This window comes from Salvia hispanica, chromosome 3, assembly GCF_029641045.1.
Source record: "Salvia hispanica isolate PSC_SH4W2 chromosome 3, Shi_PSC_v1, whole genome shotgun sequence".
Taxonomy (NCBI): domain Eukaryota; kingdom Viridiplantae; phylum Streptophyta; class Magnoliopsida; order Lamiales; family Lamiaceae; genus Salvia; species Salvia hispanica.
The window spans coordinates 15476902-15497543 of NC_142694.1; the positions used below are offsets into that span (position 1 = coordinate 15476902).

Below are 20642 nucleotides of genomic sequence, written 5' to 3' on the forward strand. Positions count from 1 at the left end.
GAACATAGGGTTATCTCGTTAAGTTGAATGAAGTTTCAATTGACTAATCTCTAGTAATTAGTAATCCAATTATTTCAATCAATGTCCTAACACCCACATACATAAATTCGCATCTCTTTACAAGCTAGTGGTGGTGGAACCCAACATTCTCACCTTATTAACATACACCATTTAATTTGTGTGAGTCATACTTGACATTTTAATGTCTCATCTTCAAAAGTCTTTTTAACTTGAAACTAATACGTGACCAAACTTTTAGAAGCATATTCTATAATTGCTTACAACTTGTTATGATAAAGTAGTGACTCTCTCTAAATGTACGAGAATTAGTAAGTAGGAGTACTAGCAAACACATTGGATGAATAAATATCTTCAATAGTACATACGTCAATAGGGATATAAGTAAATCAATATCAGTCCACACGTGCAACATTATGAACTTGTTAAAGTTCCTATAAAAAATAAATAAAGTATAATAAAGAGTTGATCAGTCTTGGTCATTGCAACCCCTTCCTTTAATTAGTCTTAATTATATTCTATAAGCACTTGAAAACACAATCTATCTCCTATAAAGAACTCACATTTTTATCATTTTTCTTAATAAAAATCTCAATTTAGTTTTTATGAATATAACTTATATTCCATTCACTCTCATTTTTTATACAAGGCTTAAAATTCATAAACAACTCTTCGTAAATACTGAGGGGCCACTCTAGTAAAGAAATCAAAAGCGTAAAGCAAAAAATAAAGTAAAACACGATATAAATCGAAGAAAACAATAAGCACAAAAACTCACAAGCAAACCAATACAATCCAAAGGTACATCTTCTATGTGTATAGAAAGGGAAACATGGGCATGAAGTCCCGCTCAGCTCGATGTCTTAATCACCAATCAAACCTCTAATAAGCCATCTGTCATCGGCTGCACTAAGATAGGAAAGTTTGAGCACTAAATTTCTATCCTTTAACGAAAACCCAAATAAATCTTTTCTTCGCAAGATCTTACCTAGACTCATATCCATGAAAGATCATTTTGTTGCTAATATATACTCTATAATGACCACGAAATGACGTCAAACATAGATGTCAACAGTTTCTTATTAAAGTCGCGGAGATGAAGCCCATCCACGAGAGAAAGCATGTCGTCGATTTGTTAGAAACGTTTCGTCGCCCCTACAATTTACTAATGTATTAACTATTTATACTTACATTCTATTATAACTATCACAAAAATAAGATTCATATTCTACCCTACTATTCCACTAAAGTAAAATGAAGTTATACAACTAGTAACAAATTCAATGAATATAATAATAATGTAGAAAGCAATGTTGTGAAAAATAGGGGTTGATTGCAAGAATTTTCAAAAGGTTGATAGATTGTAGGTTGGGTCCTACATCTAGGGATGATTGAAATTATGATGATGAATGAGCAGTCCACAGCTAAATCCCACTTGCACATTTGGAACTTCATATCACAAGGTTTTGGAATTCCAAAAATGCATACCTATCCACACTCACATTCAGATGCACAAAATCATAGGTGAAGCTACATTCATTTTTCTCATGTACAATCTTAAATTTAAGAATATTTTAGATTTCTCAGAAAATGTTAAATACTACACTGAATAACAAGTGGCTGGAAATGTACACTAAAGATTGTGCAGAGAAATGATGAATATTCCTTCCCCTTGCACAAAAAATATGCATCATCAATCAACCAAAAGGTTTTTGATTGGGAATTTCTCCCCTTTTATTCTTGAAAAATATGTTTTTGCTTTTTGGGTGAAAAATGAGAAAATGGGATGTCAGTTCATATTTCACTTTGTCTTTCTGAATTTTAAAATCAATTTTTGGTACTATTGAAAATCCAAATTAATTAAAAATCACCCAACTTCCAAAATGTTTACATCTATTGCTTCAAATTTTTGTTATGATGAAACTAATATTTACAAGTAGTGAACTCCTTCACTTCTAAAACTTAGTGAAAATATTAAGAATTGAATAAATGATTGTGAAAAAGTAAAATTCCCACTTAGGTTAGATGAAAGTAAAAAGGACTGCAGCCTATTTCAGCAAAGTCATTGCTTTCCTTGATTGGCTAAAAAGGTTATTTCTGAGCTATGGCAAACCAAGAATCTGTAACTTTTAGTTTTGTCACTTTGTTAATGTAATGTAGCATGAACATGGTAATTTAAATAACTATTCCAATAGATAAAAGCTTCGATATTTTTCATTTTCCATGTAATGATTGATTTATGTGCTAATTAATTGGTGAATGGAATGTATATTTATTTGTAATTACAGATCAACAAATTACTAAAATACCTCCACATTTTTATTGCAAAATTTGGATCATCTTTTATTCAAAAGGTAAGGAAGGTAAAAGATCGACATTTACCCAATGTAGCCATCAAAATCAATTGATAAATGAATGGCAACGCACAAATGATAAAATAAAAATGCCTAATAGGTAAATAAATAACATCAAAGGTTATATTTTACCTCAATTTCTTGGAAGAATTCATGGACCATCGTAATAGCTATAGCAAATTGTGCGGGCACAATAATAATACCAAACTCTCAAGACATGGTAAAGAAACTCTTAACATGAGTGTGAGCACGACACGCCTAGATAGAAACATGATAGCAACACAATTTAATTTGTATTGATATACATGAATTGATCATGATTCGGTAAGATATAAGCTCAATCTCACTTGACATTGTAGCAATGTCAAATGTACATTCTTAAAGTTTAAAAACAAATACAGAAATAAACTAACTAGTAATTCCCAGTAAACAAAAGATTAATAATTTTGGATGCTTCGTTTTGATAATGATCTTTTTGTTTGGAGGTAGCCAACCCCTTTTGAACTTGTTTGTTTGGTTGCGCTTTGATTATGTTTATTCATGTTGTATATTTTACTATCTTTCTAAGTCTATTTTGTTTGTACCAGACTCTGTACTCCTTTGTTCATTTGCATCTTCCAACTGGTGATTTGAATCTTTCATTTTATTTTAAAAGTAAACTAAGAATTAAAATACTTAATATTCCATTCGTCCTATCCTATCTAATATGAAACATTTCTTGGTCATCACAAAATTTTATAAGTTACTCCCTCCGTCCACGAATAAGAGTTCCGTTTTTCCATTTTAGCACATTCGCAAATAAGAGTTCCGGTTAACTTTTACCTTAAATGGTAATAGGATCACACCTTCCACTAACTCATTCTACTCACATTTCATTTAAAACTAATATATTCAAGTGGGACTTCTATTCCACTAACTTTTTTCCACCCACTTTTCTTAACATTTCTTAAAATCTGTGCTGCCCATGAATGAGACTTCTAATGGCGGACGGATGGAGTATTGATTAATATATTTAATTGAAGAGAAATTGTAAATGTAATTATTAAAATGAAAATTAACGAAGATGTATATTTTAATTTAACAATAATTGAATATACACTTGAAAAGTGAAAAGTGAAAATGATAAATAAAAATGTGTCATCTAAGATAGACTAAAAAGAAAAACATGTCATTTTAGTTACTCTTTCCGTCACCGAAAATTTATCACCTATTTGCTTTTTCCTCCGTCACTAAAAACTTGTCACATTCCACTTTTATCATTTTTGGCAGTGGATCTCACATTCCACTAACTCATTTTCACTCTCATTATTATGATAAAACTAATATATAAAAGTAGGACTTACAATATCACTAACTTTTTCAACTTTCTATTACATTTTGTATAATTAGGGCGGAGGGAGTATTATATACTCCCTCCGTCTCACAAATATTGTGTCACTTTGATCGGGCACTTGTTTTAAGAAATGTAATGAAAAGTAAGTTGAAAAAATTAGTAGAACATAGATTCTACTTTTATATATTAGTTTTATAATAAAATGTGAGTATGAATGAATTAGTGGAATATAAGGTCCACTATCAAAAATGGTAGAAAAATGAAATGTGACAAATTTTGTTTGATGGAGGAAAATGGAAAAATAGGACAATCTTTACGGGATGGAGGGAGTATATAGCATTAATATTAATGATAACAATTACACGAACCGTTACACGCAATCAAAGTTAAAGTTTGTAGAGATTAACCTTAAAAAAACTGAATGGTATGGGAATTTATTTTATTACGAGTAATAATTAATTGGTTATCCTCAAAACAAAAAAAATAGATAAAAATGCAGAAAAACCAATTTCCGAATTATACGGTGTTGTTTCCTGCGCCGACCACACGGTGGTTGCACCCATGATCCGCTGACGCCACCCAAATCTCCACTCGGCTCGGCTCGGCTCAATCCCAGCCGCGGAGCCGATCCCTGTCCACTTCTCTGATAGTTGCATTTGCCTTGAATTTGGGGTTCATTTCATTTGCTGACAAATAAAAATCCCAATGCATCTAACCCTGGTTGCATCTCAACCACACATCCAACCCTAGTTAGTTTTATTTAAACACTCTGAAAATTGTGAATAGCCAGCTGGGCAGTGACACAGTCTACTGATCCACACCCCCCATATTTTTCTTTCCTATTCTTCAACTGATTGAGTAATCATGTGGAGAAACATGGTAGAGAGCAAGCATTTGCTTATTACTTGTGGGTTTGTGTAAAAAAAAGTTTCCGTTTTCTTGGGCTTTGGGTTGGTTTCATGGGTGCAGAAGTAGAGGAAAAGGAGAGAGATGGAGTTTTGATGACAGGGAAAAAGCTGCACAGTCGCAATTATATCACATGCATACAAAACTGTGCTTCTTGGGATTGTTGTCTTTCATGGGAGTTTGTTTGCCATTTCTTGTAATTCCCAACTCAAAAAACACACACTTCCTTTCACTCCTTTAAAGCTGGTGGTTTTACAAGAGAGATCTGAGAAATAGACTAGTATTAGTGTTAAGTTAACAACAACTGTGTGTGAGTTTTGATAATCAAGAATGAAGAGACTCAGTGATGATTCATTGGGTGGCTTGATGTCCATCTGTCCCAACACTACAGGTGAGAAAAGGAGAATAAATTTATTCCACTTTTTTTTAATTAACTGTGTGTTTATGGGATCAAATTATCACAAAAAGTCCATGTTTTCTTGTCCCTATGATTATGATATGATTCTGATTTCAATTTATGCCAATTCTAGTAATGTTTATGCTCCCCTGTTTTCAACCAACAAATCAATCCATCTATGTGTCTAGCTCTAGTGTTTGTTGCTATAATTTCTAACACTTTATTATCGTGTTGGTGTGGTATTATCGTGTTGTTTTAGATATGTACGACGCGAGGGAGTTGGAGTCGATGCTGGAGGGACTGGAGGAGGAGGCGGGGCCTGCGGCGGCGGCGGAGAAGAAGCGGAGGCTGAGCGTGGATCAGGTGAAGGCGTTGGAGAAGAATTTCGAGGTGGAGAATAAGCTGGAGCCGGAGAGGAAGGTGAAGCTGGCGCAGGAGCTAGGGCTGCAGCCGCGCCAGGTGGCGGTGTGGTTCCAGAACCGCCGCGCGCGCTGGAAGACGAAGCAGCTCGAGAGAGACTACGGCGGCCTCAAAGCCAGCTACGACAGCCTCAAGCTCAATTTCGAGCGGATCCAACACGACAACGAATCGCTACTCAAAGAGGTTCGAATTCCGATTCATCCTCTTCTCAATTACACGAATTGATCTCGATCTCGATCGGTGAAAACTGAGCTTCAATTTTTGAATTTGTGTTGAATTGAGCAGATCCGCGAGCTGAAATCGAAGCTCGGAGAAGATGATGCGGCGGAGGCGAAGCCGGAAATCGAGATCTGCGCGGCGGAGGCGGAGGATCGGGATCTGGACGGCGGCAGGAAGGAGGAGGAGGAGGCGAGGTGGCCGAGCTCCGGCGATTTGAAGGACGGATCGTCGGATAGCGATTCGAGCGCGATCGTGAACGAGGAGAACAACGGATCGTGGATGATGAAGACGGAGGCGGCGCCACAGCTGGTGAAAATCGAGGAGTACAACTTCTTCGGGGAGGAATCGTGCAGCACCTTGTTTTCCGACGATCAAGCGCCGTCGCTGCAGTGGTACTGCAATGAACAGTGGGATCGGTGATCGGGAAATCGTGTACAGTGAGATTTGGGGTAAAAAATGGTGTTGATTGGGATGAAGAGAGAGAATAAGGGTGGGTGAGGTTTCAGAGTTTCACGTGGGGAAGAAGAGAGAGAAAGGGAGAGTGAAAAACAGAGGATATATTGCAGTTGAAGAGGAGTGAACTGATTTTAACTGTGCTGTAAATTGTAGTAACTCCTTTTTTACTGTGGCCAGAACTGCTACTGCGTACAAATTTTTCACCGGGGATAAAAATTACTTTCACTGCTGTTAATTATAAATTATCTTTTCATCTTCTATTACTAATCACATCATACAGTAGAAAGCAAGAAGAAGAAATTCCACATGGACAAATAAACGCTAAATAAATGTCCTAAACTGCAACAATCGATGGTTTTTTGGAGAATTTAAATGTACGTCAGTCAGGTTAGCAACAAAGTTCAAAAGTGATGATGATTGGCCAATTTACTAGTCTCGGTGTTGACTATGGTTTTGATTTCAGTGTCTCATGGTTTGGGTTTGGCGTTGTATTTGTGTCATGACAACACATATGATCGTGTGGCTAACTACATTGGTGTTGTGTGCGGATCGTGTTCAGATTTTAATATATATGGCCAAGTTCGTGTTTATGTTGAGGATTATACCGTATTCAGATTTAGTCTTAACGAATTGAGTGATTATTAGATCGGTCTTGTAATAATTCAACTAGCACGTTTTGTCAGTCTTAAATTAATAGTGCAAAGTATTAAATCAATAGTTTTCTTTTAACTAAATCTTGAAAATAATTTAACGGTGATAATTTAATCCTACTCTAAATTAATAGTACTATAAAATGTTAAGTTGTTTTTTTCTGTATATTTTTCATATTCTTTTTACTAAATTTGGAAATAATCTAAGGTAGCTAATTAAATGTTCACGATTTTTTTATAGATTGCGAATTTGATTGGTTTCTATCAATTGGTAAAATTTGGAAAGTAAAGGAAGTTGATAGCTAGTCTACCAACTCCATCCTTCGTTTTCTTGACAACAAGATAATGAATTTATTATTTATTTCGTACAACTCATTTCTTCATTTATAAAAATACGCTAGGTCTAGCTATCAGAATAATTTAATAATTGGAAATCAAGAAATAAATTTTTTATTTCATTAAAAATTGAATTTGGTAAAACCTAGTCTAGACATATTGGATAGTAGACTGGTAGAAGTCGATATTATTTAAGAGGATATTATTGCATAAGTAAATTAAGAAAGTGAAAAGTTTATACTTCCACCACTTATTATATATTTAAATGAAATAATTATGCACCTCTGTTTATATGAATAAACTAATAAATAATTATGATTCGAAGATGTGTATTTTAAAGGATCCGTAGATGCGTTTTTTAATTAAAGTTTTGGAGTATAATCAACCTAACACAAGTAATTGGATATGTATTTAATCAACATTATTCCTTTGTACTACCAATTTTAAATTATGAGAGCACAAGACGAATCTCAATCACATAGGACACGTTTCGAAAGGAAGCTCTATTTCACACGTATATCTTACATATAAGTCTACAAATTATAGCTTTGACACTAGTAAAATTATACTAACACACGATAACATTTTATACTTCTATAATTGAATATACTTTGTCTGATGATTCGGTATGGGCATTTTCTAGATGAGCCAAGATTTTGTAAATTGCACTAGCTTTTATGTACAACGATATGATATGAGAAAAAAAAAAGTGGTCTTATTGCAACTCTGAACTGAAGGAGAAGTTAAAACAACAAAAACATGATAAAAATGCAAATATAAAGATTTTTAAAAATGTTTTATTCTGCATTGGTTGGCAATAACTAGAGAACTTTAAAATGTGAGAATTTAGCCAAGAGCGACACATAAAATCGAGGCATCATCATATCTGAGGGGAGAAGGTGGGCGAGCCAACTAAACGTAAGCCATAAGGCAAAACATAAAAAAAGTCTCATATAAGCAAGAAATCTCATATATTTTTCGATAATCCAAAAATCTCAAACCACCAAGTGGTGAGAAGGAGTACAGAACAACAGCAAATGCATCATTTATTTTCATGTAATAGCAACAAATAGCATCAATAGCATGCGACTTTGCATCTTATAGTACATCTTATATCATCAAAATCAATTTATAACCATTTATGGTAATTTAGTTGCATTTAGAATCAAATATATTTCGTTGACGAAGCTCATTTAATAGAGAAAATGATGTAACGAGAGACCTTGATTAACAAAGCGTGTTAGTTGCATGAATAGAGATATATATATACAGAAATGTTTTGATTAAAAATGCTTATATTTTGGTGGATTGTTGATATTTGATATTTTTAATTAAATCTTGTTAATATAAGTGTAACATTTGCTAGAGCATTATACTAGTATTAGATTTGAGCTTCCATTTTTTTATGTATTTGGAGAAAGAGATGTTTCAATTAAAAGTTGAAGATTTCTATTTTCTAGTAAACTCCCGTGAATTTATTATATTAATTTAGTCCATTAAAAGTCTGCTTGATCATGACAAATAATGTTGAATATTTCATGGTGATAGAGAAAGTGGTGAGCTAATTAATTCGTGATTAATTAAGGAAAAAGTAGTGTGATTTAGACAAGTATGTGGTGTGATTTAACGATAAGAGGCATATGAGATATGGTCTAGGCATCTAAACAACCTCTTATAGTTATCATCTTAGGTTTTCTTTTTAGTCATAATAGCAACTACTTCACATCAAATATAAATTACAGTAGTATTGTTTTACATTTTTTTTTCAATAAAGAGCAAAAATACTACTCACAAATCACAAACTGGCTACGAGCTCAGTTCCGAATACATAACATCTCGGATATATATTCGATAGATTAGTATCGATAAGAAACAAATAAAGAGCAACAACTTACCAACAAGGACACAAAGCAAAACACATCAACGGACACCTTCACTGAAAGACCAAAGCAAAAAATCACATCAGGATAGAATACAAACACGACCTCAGGCTAATTGTCTTGGAAAAAAGAAATTGGACACCAACCTCAACCCAAGTACCAAGATGTCAAAAAGTCTTCTTTCTCAAACTTTCTATTGAGTTTGAAATCATGGAATGCAATTTTATTTCGGATATTCCAAATAGACCACGAGGCAACTAGATCTCACGGAGGTCCAAATCTCCTTGTCAAACCTCCTAAAAGGAGCATCGAGCCACAAGACATGAAGTGGGTACATTCAAATTCCAATTATCTTCGAAAAATGAATTGGCACTATTAATCATTCGAAATATAGTTCACTACAATAATAAACTACTACTAGTATATTTCAGCTCAATAACCGTACTTAATACTTAAGCACTGTACAAATTATAAAATGCCCTCAGCTTGTCCAATTAAATATGTGGTGCCACCACATAATCGCAATCAACATCGTCTAAAATTTACATCCAAGGATCGTTATATATTCGGTCTCGGTTGTGATACAATACTAAGTAGTTTTTGAATAATTACAACTCTATGTATAAATATTTATATATATAATTATATATTATTCCTCTCACTTTCACCTTTTTCTTCAACTTCATGGTGGGGACATTTTACTTTGAAAAACTTCCCCAAAATATTGAAAAATATGGGATACCAAAAGATGAAAGCTACACTTCGACTCATGTCACTACTTACTATTTTTCGACCTGAATAATGCATGGTAGGGACTCTGCCCTCGTGAGGAGCTTCTGCTTCCTCTTGATTTTTTTTTCGCACACTCCCGATTCGTGTTTTCTCCCGTTTGTTCTTTTCGTTCATTAAGCTTTATCTTTTGATTTTCGTTTATTTTTGTGGTAAACGAGTACTCTTTTTTTTCCTATAGCGATGTTTTTCTCATTGGATTTTCACTGAAAAGGTTTTAACAAGGCTCTGTCCCTATTCAACTTCTTGTGTCTTGAGGGGTTTTATTGTCTTTAGGTTATATTTTCTCTAATAAGCTTTGATTATACATCTTATATGGCATCAAATTGTAACTTCATTGGATATGAACAACATTTATCAATTCATGGAGTTAAATAATTGCAATAATTGTCACTATCTTTGAGTCAATTACAAAAATAGTATCCTATATAGAAATTAATTTGTAAATTTAATTGCAATTAACACTTGAATTTTATGTTGATGGTGATTGACAGGTGAGTTTGACCTACAAAGCTGGAAAAATTGAACCCAAGAATGATAAGAACTCTTCACAAAAAAACAAGATAAATTAACTGAGAAACCTACTACACAAAACAAAAAATAAATAGGTGGATGGTGTTTTTCTTTTTCATTTCAGGACTAATTATAAACTGATGGAAAATTTTTCAATAAGCATAAAAATGCTCAAAGCTAGAAATTGGATGTGTGGAGGATTATTCAAACATTGACCAATTCATGGAAGTATATTTTGGTACTTTCCTTTCCCAACCCCCACAATAAGGACTATTCAAATAAAAGATGAAACCCATTTGAGATTGTAAATCAATAATGACTAATGACATTTGGAAAGATCTTTATTATGTATATAAATAATACACTAATATTCTAGTTGAAAGGACTAATAATCATTTTTAAAGGTAAAATGTTCTAGTATTGATGTTGATAGAATTTTAGAGGAAAATATTCTCTCATAAATACATTCTTTAGAAGGGGTTCGGACGAAAGACTTTGTCAATAATTCTTGTCATCATCTAATAATATGCAACGGAAAAACGTTATTGTGATGAATAAGAGTGAGTTAATTTTTCAATAGTAAAAAAAGACATTTCTTTTTCTTTTTAGGACTCTTTTAAAGATTTATTATCAGACTGCAGATTATGTTTGTAGTTTGCAGCTTTGGCTGTGGCTTAAGCCGTAGCCTTAATCCATGATTTTATTGATATATTTGTAAAAGAATTAGGAGTTTATAAAGAAATTTGTCGTAGCAAATTTTTTTTTTCGATTCAAATGTGTCTATTTTTCAGGGACGGAGGGAATATAATATTCTCAAACTCTCTCATTCTCATGATTTGGACTTTTTTTATGCAACACAAACACTAAGCCAAAAAAAATGACAAGATAACAAGCTGAGAAATGAAGCTGAAAATTTGAGCAAGTTAAGAGTTTAATTGATTCATCTCAAACTTGAAGGAAAAAAAAAAGGAATACAGTATAATATTTGCAGAATAAATATGATTTTTAGGTGCGTACACATAATAACTTAATTAGGAACACTCGATTCTCATTTCCATTTATAGCATAAACTTTATTAATCTCCTAATTCACTCTTTCTTTCTCCTTCCCACTTAATTCATTTTTATTTTCACTTAATTTTTAAACACTAGTTTTTCAATTTCTATGCAAAAAAGAAACATGTACTATGACTTTTTCATCAGCTATTTTTCCTTTCTCAGTCACTTCCATATCATAAATTCCCATTCAAATTGTGGATGTCTTAGTACCTAAGTGATCGGGTCACATTGTTATATAATGAAGTGACAATACAAGAATGAAGTGATTAAAGTTTCAACTTCAAATAAGTGTGAAATAGAAACCATATGTATATAGTAATTTAATGCAATATATATACTAATTAATTATGCACTCCCATTGTGGTTGGACGATTTCGACCTGAGCTTACTCGAAAAGCTTATGCCATGGGTTTTAGGTTCCTCGACCGCGACCGGAAATGATTGCGATAGTTGCTCGGCTTCTGGCTCACCATCATGCATGTTATTGGAACATGACCGAGATTTGATGACTCGAGATGCTTGTTCAGTTTCTGCCTGCATGTTACAAAAACATGCTCACATTAACTTATTCGGCTTTGGCTTCGGCTTCAGCTTCAGCATAAATATGATGACTTACTCGATGCTTGACTTGCTCCATATGTAACTTATACACATTCACATCCAAACCAATTGCTATTTGATCCTCCGGAGTTGTCCATGCCAGCTTATGCACCATCCCCACCTGCTACATCAAAAATCAAATTCATTACTTAATCAGCAAAGATTTACTAGCAATAAGAACATATGTATAGAAATAATTAATCAACCTTGTGCAATGCCCTGACAGCACTAAACCTCGACACGGGCCGATGAGAAACATGAAGAATTTGGCGCATAACATCTATGGCGCTTTTAACATCACTAATTTTTATGCCTTCCACCCTTGCCAGTGACCGGAATCCCTATCGCCACCATTTCATCTTTATCATGGATACAAAACAGTATGTATTTGTCTCTATAAACTTTGCCAGGGATACGGCGAGCTTTTGCATCCTACATACTCAATCTATATCTATCAGCACTTGAGACAAGGCCATCAACATTATTTTTAGACTAGCAATGATGCAATACTTGAGCAATACCGCGCGCCAGGATGCAAGGCCCCAATGGCGAAGAATACCAACAAGATTGCCCGGGAGAACAATGTCTGGAACCAAAGATGTTTCCAATTCAATGCACTGTTGACGCCATTGTGGTCCCATCTGAAATGAAAATGAGTAACAAATCAAGAATAGTGCCATCATATATATCCCACTGAAACATCTTCTTACCGCGAATTTTAGATATGTGGCATGGAACTGAACGTGTTTCATTTTTTCGTAACAAGTTGATTTAGGGTATACTCGGAGTTTGGTGGCCATGCTTGGATCTCTCTATGAGAAGATACAATTATAAAACTATAAATTCTTCCAACTACTAGCAAGGTAATACTTTTGTAATTCCTCAAATGGAGTATGGTGTAATATATACCTTTAGCAGATTGATTGCACACACAAGGGAAGCAATTTGAAGAATAGGATTGTCGTCACATGTCGCCACATCGAGGAATTTCCTAACTTGGCTTAAGGATGTGTCATTTGTAATATGACGAAGCAAACGGATAGCATTAGCCCGATATGCAACATTACCAGTGTTGACGTCTTTAAGGAGCAAACTAGTGACCAAAGGAACCTTATTAGCAAAAAATAATTTAAAAAAAATTAGCCCCTAACTATACCGAAGAGAAACATGTAAATGTAAAAATAGAAGAAGAAATGTGAACCTCATCTGCAATAGGGCAAAGATCCCTTGCAATTAGATGAAACATTCTTCTCAAATGAATATCTTGGAAATGATACATATTAATAAAATAAGAGAGTATAGTTGCAGCTTCACTCTACAAAACATATTACACTAAAACTCAAATACTATCTCAATTTCCCAATAACAAAATGGAACTAATTCGAATACCAAAGTTGAGTGTTGAATATTTGTGGACCTTCTAAGAGTTGGACTTTGGTATTAATTAGTTGGGCTGGCCCAATCCAATTAATATTAGAGCCCAAGTCTCTGGTGCAGGCCCAATGTGTTAGTTGGCCCGCTACTTACCTGGTTACCTGGATGACCGCCACGTAGGCAGCTCCACGCGGATCCTGGAGGGCAGCCGTTGGATCTTCTGTGTGTTTGTTAAGTGAGAAGGAGTCTTTACTCTTCTCTCATTCAGTTGAAACGTCTGACCTAGTCTTTCTCTCTCTTCGAAATCGCTCTACCTTCTCTCTAGCTTTCCGGCGACTCTAGTCGGAGTTTTCCTTCAAGCTTGTGTTTCCACCGATGATTCTCAGTTTCCTAGAGATCTAGTGGATTAGTTTGAGTGTTAGGCAACTTCTTCGGTTTCCTTCTCAAACCCTAGTGTTGGTCTTCTTTCTGTGACCGACCTACTTGGCCTGGAGGTGGTGTGATGAGAAATCTTGGTGTGCGAAGGTGTTTGGAGAGTCTTGTGGTGGTTCGCGTGTTGAGGAGGCCTACTGTGGTGGTAACCGGTGAAACTTAGGGTTTCTGGGGTCCTTGTTCAGTATTTCTCCCTTGTGACGGTTGGTTGTAGCTTTGGGGAGGTTCTTGGCCCGGTGTAGTCGCCTGTTGCGACCTGAGCCATATTTCTGTGCTTACGACTTTGTCACTCTTGTTTACCTTGTGGTTTAGATCCTGCGGGATCATTCTTGTGGTACTAACGAACTCTTCTTAAGTGTGCAGGGTTAATGAAAGAGATGGAGACTCAAGTTCTGTGTGCTACTTGAACTTAGTCTAGAATTCTTCTATTGTATCTTCTTGTACTCGTGTAGAGTGTAATCTTAGTATCACACTTGTATTGGCTTGTATTCCTGAGATTAGCCATCTCAGACTCAATAAATAAAAGAGGTCCCGGTAATTATCGAATCCCGAGTGGTCTGATCCCTACAGTGGTATCAGAGCCACGGGGGGATCACTTGGGCGCGCCGGGTCGCAAATTTAAGGAGGTGGGCTCGTCAGAGTAAAGCTCGGCCTCCGGTATAGGCCCTGAGGTGTAACCGCTCTGGTAAATTGGCTAAACCTCTCTTTTCTGCTTCCTTAGAACCCTAGGCTTGGGCTTTTGTTGCTGGTAGTAACCGCTGGCTGCGGTCTAGGCTCTGTGCTCTTGTCTTCTTGCATAATCTTGATGCTTATTGCTTTCTTTTCTTCCGCTGCTTGCTTGTTTTTTCTTTTCTTACTCAAGGTGTGTATCTCAGAAGCTTTGTTTCTGTGTCTTGAGTAAATCACCTATCCACCCTGTGCCTTAACCGCCTTGAGTGACCCCCTGCGCCCCCATATATTGGGTGATTGTGAACTGGGAAATCCTCTTGCCGGGGTACACGTGACAGATAGGGAGGAACTCATCTAGACTTGATCTTTGTGTGTCTGGGATCACCTTGAGTTGTGGTGCTCTGTGTTGCCTGTGGGTGTGCTTGCTGCTAGCTGCATCTGTGATTATTGCATGAAAAATCTCTGCATCTGTGTTCCTAGTGGATTCCTTGACTGTTATTTGTTTAAATCCACTATCTGTGAAAGCAGAGTTGCTTGCTTTGCCCTTGGAGTGTTGAGTTCTTTTGTGTGTGTTAAAATCTTTCTCAAAATGACTCAGCCAGTTGGCATTGTCCCCTTCAATGGGAAAAATGATTTTGTTATATGGAAACAAAAGGTTAAATGTGTTCTGATTCAGCAAAAGGTTTTCAAAGCTATTGAAGGGGTTCTTCCTGAAAATATGTCTGCTGAGAAAAAGGCTGAAATGAATGAATTAGCTAGGTCTTCAATTATCCTCAACCTCTCTGACTCTGTGATCAGAAAGGTTGGGGCTATTGAATCTGCCAGTGAAATGTGGGCTAAGCTGGATACTCTCTATACTGAAACTTCTATGTCCTCCAGGATGTATCTCCTGGAAAAGCTTTTTAAATTTAAATTGGATCTTTCAAAGGACATAGATGATAATATTGATATTTTTCAAAAACTGGTCCAGGACATTAAAAGGTCTGGAGATAAAACCATTGATGAGTATACCAGCATAGCCCTCATGAATGCTATCCCTGATACTTATGGTGATGTTAAGGCAGCTATAAAGTATGGAAGGGATAGTGCCCCTCTAGACATGATAATCAGTTCTTTAAAGTCAAAAGAATTGGAGCTTAAAGAAAACTTTAACCCTAAATCTTCTCAAACTAAGGCTTTGAATGTGAGAGGGAGGTCTAAATCTAGAGGGGATGGCAGTAATTCCTCTGGGAATGGTAAGAAGTCAAACAGAGGCAGGTCTAGGTCAAAAAGTAAAGACCCTAAGTTTAAAAGAAAATGTTTTAATTGTGGGGAAGTGGGTCATTACAAGGCTGAATGTACTAGACCCAAGAAAAGGTAAGAATCCAAATGGGAATAACCAGTTGGAGTCTGTTGCAAATCTGGCCAGGGATGATGGTGCAGATGGTGTTTGTTTTATGAACCATGATGTGTTTGTAAACTCTGCCTCTGAGTGTTTCTTCACCAAATATGACTGGCTAATTGATTCTGGATGCACTTTTCACATATGTCCTTTCAAAGATTCTTTTACTTCTCTCAAACCTGTGGAAAATGCTTTTGTGTCTATGGCTAATGACAAGAAGTGTAAAATTCTTGGCATTGGTACTGTGCTTTTAAAGTTTGAGAATGGGTATTTGCTGCCTTTGAAAAATGTGAGATATGTGCCTGATCTGAATTACAATCTGCTATCTTGCTCTTGTCTTGAATCTGAGGGTTTTGAGGGTAAGTGGGGGCAGGGTACTATGAAGATCTGTAAGGGTGTGCTATGCCTGTTTAAAGCTGTGAAAAAATGTAATCTGTATGTGTGTACTGCTAAGCCTCTAACTAGTTATGATCATAGTGTAAATCTGGTGAAAATGGATAAGGCTTTACTATGGCATAATAGACTTGGGCACATGAGTCAGAAGGGGTTAAAACTTTTGAAACATTATGATATTTTGAGTGAGTTGGATTTCAAAAATGAGCTCCCATTTTGTGAAACTTGTGTAATGGGAAAACAGCATAGGGTGTTTTTTCCCACCCCTGTGACTGAAAATGTTAGTCAAGTTGTTTTAGAGTACTTACATATGGATGTTTGGGGCCCTGCCTCTGTCACTACCCACTCTGGATCTGTGTATTTCTTATCCATTGTGGATGATTTTTCAAGAAAAGTTTGGTGTTTTCTCTTAAAACATAAGTCTGATGTTTTTCAAACCTTTTCAAATTGGAGAGTTTTAATGGAAAATCAAACTAGAAAATGCATCAAGACCATTAGGACAGATAATGGCCTTGAGTTTTGCAATACTCAAATGAATTCTTTGTGTCAAAAATCTGGGATTAGGAGACATAAAACTACTCCTTACACCCCTCAGCAAAATGGTGTTGCTGAGAGGATGAATAGGACTTTACTTGAAAAGGTTAGGTGTCTCTTGTCCAAAAGTGGTTTGTCCAAAAAATTTTGGGGTGAAGCTCTTTACACTGCTTGTTATTTGATAAATAGATCCCCTTCTGTTCCTCTTAAGGGCAGATGCCCTGAGCATGTTTTCACTGGTAGAAAACCCAATCTGTCACACCTAAGGGTGTTTGGGTGTAGTGCTTTTATTCATTCAAAAACTGACAAGTTAGATCCAAGGTCTAGGAAGGGTGTTTTTGTTGGCTACCCAGATGGTGTTAAGGGTTATAGGGTGTGGGTTAGGGATGAACCTGGTTTCAAGGTTGTGGTCAGTAGGGATGTTATCTTCAATGAAGATGACTTCCCCTGTAGTGTCCCCAGGTCCCCTGCTTCTCCATCCTCAGATGGTGAACCTCTTAGTGAGGTGGAGCAATCTGAGGAGTGGCCCTCAAGTGAGGTGGAGTCCCAGGGCAGTGATGCTTCCACTGAGGTGGAGCAGGTGTGGAACTCTTCCCCTAATAACCCAGATCCTATACCCCCTGAGCCTCTAGAAAACCAAGACCCTGACCATGAAAATGTTTTTAATGATGAGCCACAACCCAGTAATAATCCAGATTTACACAATTATCAGTTAACTAGGGATAGAGCAAGAAGGGTTGGTAAAGTCCCTGAAAGATTTGGTTCTTATGTGAATTTAGTTGCCCTAGCTTTTAATGTATTTGAATCTGATGGAAATGAGCCTCAAACCTTTAAGCAGGCTCAAAAGTCCAAGTACTGGGATTTATGGTTTAAAGCTATGCAAGAGGAAATCCACTCCCTATTTGTCAATAATACTTGGATCCTTGTGCCTCTACCCCCTGGTGCCTCTGTAGTTGATTGCAGGTGGCTGTTTAAATTGAAAGATGAGATTGAGGGGTTGAGGTACAAGGCTAGGTTGGTTGCCAAAGGTTTTACTCAGCAAGAGGGGATTGATTATACAGAAATTTTTGCTCCTATGGTTAAGTTTACTACTGTAAGAGTGATGCTTGCCTTATGTGCTCATTTTAATTGGGAATTAAAGCAAATGGATGTCAAAACTGCTTTTCTTCATGGTGAATTGGATAAACCCATATACATGAAACAACCAGAGGGTTTTGTGGATCCAAACTTTCCCAATCATGTGTGTTTGCTTAAAAATGCTCTGTATGGTCTTAAACAATCTCCTAGGCAGTGGAATATTAAGTTTAATACTTGCATGCAGAAGTTAGGCTTTATTAGGAGTACCTTTGATGCCTGCTTGTATGTGAAAAATCTTGATAAAGTGCCTGTGTTCTTGCTGTTATATGTGGATGATATGTTGATTATGGGTCCTTGCATTAAGTCTATTAAACATGTGCAAAGTGCTTTATGTAAAAATTTTGACATGAAAGATCTTGGTGATGCTAAAAAGATTTTGGGGATCAATATCCTTAGGGATAGGAAGTCCTCTTCTCTGGTCCTTCATCAGGAACCTTATGTGCAAAAAATTCTTGAAAAGTTTAATATGCTTGGTGCTAAAATTGCTTCTGTTCCTTTAGCTGCTCATTTTATGCTAAGTAAGGACCTTTGTCCTACAACAGAATCTGAGGTTAAAGCTATGCAAAAGGTCCCTTATTCCAATGCTACTGGCTCTGTGATGTATCTTATGGTTAGTACTAGGCCTGATATTGCCTATGCTGTCTCTTGCTTGAGTAGATACATGTCTAACCCTGGGCCAGTGCATTGGGAAGCTCTTAAGTGGTTGCTTAGATACCTGAAAAATACTTCTAAGTATGGTTTGTGTTTTTCTAAGCATGATCAAGGTGTTGAGTTGTGTGGTTTTGTTGATTCTAACTATGCTAATGATAAGGACAAGAGGAAGTCCACAACTTCCTATGTGTTTCAGGTTTGCAGGTCTTGTGTTAGCTGGAAATCACAACTACAACACATTGTAGCTCTGTCTACAACAGAATCAGAGTATATAGCCATTACAGAGGCTATGAAGGAGGCAATCTGGTTTAAGGGAGTTCTCTATGAACTCAAGTTTATTAAGTCTGCTCCTGTGTTATACTCTGATAGTCGGTCTGCCATCCAATTTTGTAAAAATCCTGTTTTCCATGATAGAACTAAGCATATAGATGTTAGGTTCCATTTTATTAGAGATGTTGTGGAAAAAGGTGAAGTTCTTTTACAAAAAGTGCATACTGATCATAACCCTGCTGATATGGGTACTAAATGTCTTTCAGTGGATAAGTTGTTGTCATGAATCAAAAAATTGCACTTTGATTTTGGTTGAGCATGTGCATTGCATGTCCCGGGGAAAGACCTTGTTGACTCTTTGAAGTCACAAGGCAAGTAAAAGTCCTGCAAGACTAATTGGCCTAGCCATCTGGAGTCTTGTGTAGGCAACCTGGCTGATCTCTTGACTAATGAGCCTCAAAACTCTTTGGTGTCTTGGGTTAGCCTTGTAGGCTGTGATGAAGCAACAGCTGACTAAGGCTCTCCCCATGTGCTCTCAATAGGTCCAAGGTGGAGAATGTTGAATATTTGTGGACCTTCTAAGAGTTGGACTTTGGTATTAATTAGTTGGGCTGGCCCAATCCAATTAATATTAGAGCCCAAGTCTCTGGTGCAGGCCCAATGTGTTAGTTGGCCCGCTACTTACCTGGTTACCTGGATGACCGCCACGTAGGCAGCTCCACGCGGATCCTAGAGGGCAGCCGTTGGATCTTCTGTGTGTTTGTTAAGTGAGAAGGAGTCTTTACTCTTCTCTCATTCAGTTGAAACGTCTGACCTAGTCTTTCTCTCTCTTCGAAATCGCTCTACCTTCTCTCTAGCTTTCCGGCGACTCTAGTCGGAGTTTTCCTTCAAGCTTCTAGTGGATTAGTTTGAGTGTTAGGCAACTTCTTCGGTTTCCTTCTCAAACCCTAGTGTTGGTCTTCTTTCTGTGACCGACCTACTTGGCCTGGAGGTGGTGTGATGAGAAATCTTGGTGTGCGAAGGTGTTTGGAGAGTCTTGTGGTGGTTCGCGTGTTGAGGAGGCCTACTGTGGTGGTAACCGGTGAAACTTAGGGTTTCTGGGGTCCTTGTTCAGTATTTCTCCCTTGTGACGGTTGGTTGTAGCTTTGGGGAGGTTCTTGGTCTGGTGTAGTCGCCTGTTGCGACCTGAGCCATATTTCTGTGCTTACGACTTTGTCACTCTTGTTTACCTTGTGGTTTAGATCCTGCGGGATCATTCTTGTGGTACTAACGAACTCTTCTTAAGTGTTCAGGGTTAATGAAAGAGATGGAGACTCAAGTTCTGTGTGCTACTTGAACTTAGTCTAGAATTCTTCTATTGTATCTTCTTGTACTCGTGTAGAGTGTAATCTTAGTATCACACTTGTATTGGCTTGTATTTCTGAGATTAGCCATCTCAGACTCAATAAATAAAAGAGGTCCCGGTAATTAGCGAATCCCGAGTGGTCTGATCCCTACATTGAGAAAGAGACCTTTGTGAATGTTTCACCCTGATTGAGAAGATACAAAAGCTTTTTGATGATCTAATGCAAACAGAAACCGAAATAATTAAACTAAAAATTGTAGTAACTATATTAAATTTGACATTGCAGAAAAAAGTACATGCAAACATCTTGTTTTCTCTAAATGGGGATCATCAAATTCCCTCACTTCAATTAAAACAGCATGTTTCTCAATCACTACAAACCAAGAGCAGTTTAGGTAAACATTAAATTATTCAATTTCTCTATTTCATAATAAAAGAAAATAAATCGAAATCAAAATAATATATAGAATTACTCGACCTTTTTCAGTAAAACAATCATTGTCTCTATTTACAATCAGCCGCCGCAT

At 36.5% G+C, this 20642-nt stretch overlaps 1 protein-coding gene and 2 pseudogenes across 1 annotated transcript; 2 read left to right on the plus strand and 1 right to left on the minus strand.

Annotated features, from left to right (window-relative positions):
• Positions 1 to 4484: 4484 nt before the first annotated feature.
• On the plus strand, positions 4485 to 6345 carry LOC125216450 (homeobox-leucine zipper protein ATHB-5-like). The gene is made up of 3 exons (XM_048118160.2): positions 4485 to 5002; positions 5268 to 5611; positions 5714 to 6345. The coding sequence occupies exons 1-3, from the start codon at positions 4942 to 4944 to the stop codon at positions 6065 to 6067; spliced, it is 759 nt and encodes a 252-aa protein (XP_047974117.2). The 5' UTR covers positions 4485 to 4941; the 3' UTR covers positions 6068 to 6345.
• A 5329-nt stretch (positions 6346 to 11674) lies between these two features.
• LOC148930236 (coatomer subunit gamma-like) lies at positions 11675 to 20642 on the minus strand (annotated as a pseudogene).
• LOC148930237 (secreted RxLR effector protein 161 pseudogene) lies at positions 18196 to 19287 on the plus strand (annotated as a pseudogene).

Excerpts from the sequence above, each read along its gene's own strand:
- LOC125216450 (XM_048118160.2), top strand. The coding sequence starts at position 4,942 with ATGAAGAGACTCAGTGATGATTCATTGGGTGGCTTGATGTCCATCTGT. Across the intron at positions 5,003-5,267 it reads CATCTGTCCCAACACTACAG|ATATGTACGACGCGAGGGAG; the intron begins GTGAGAAAAGGA and ends GTGTTGTTTTAG. Across the intron at positions 5,612-5,713 it reads ACGAATCGCTACTCAAAGAG|ATCCGCGAGCTGAAATCGAA; the intron begins GTTCGAATTCCG and ends TGAATTGAGCAG.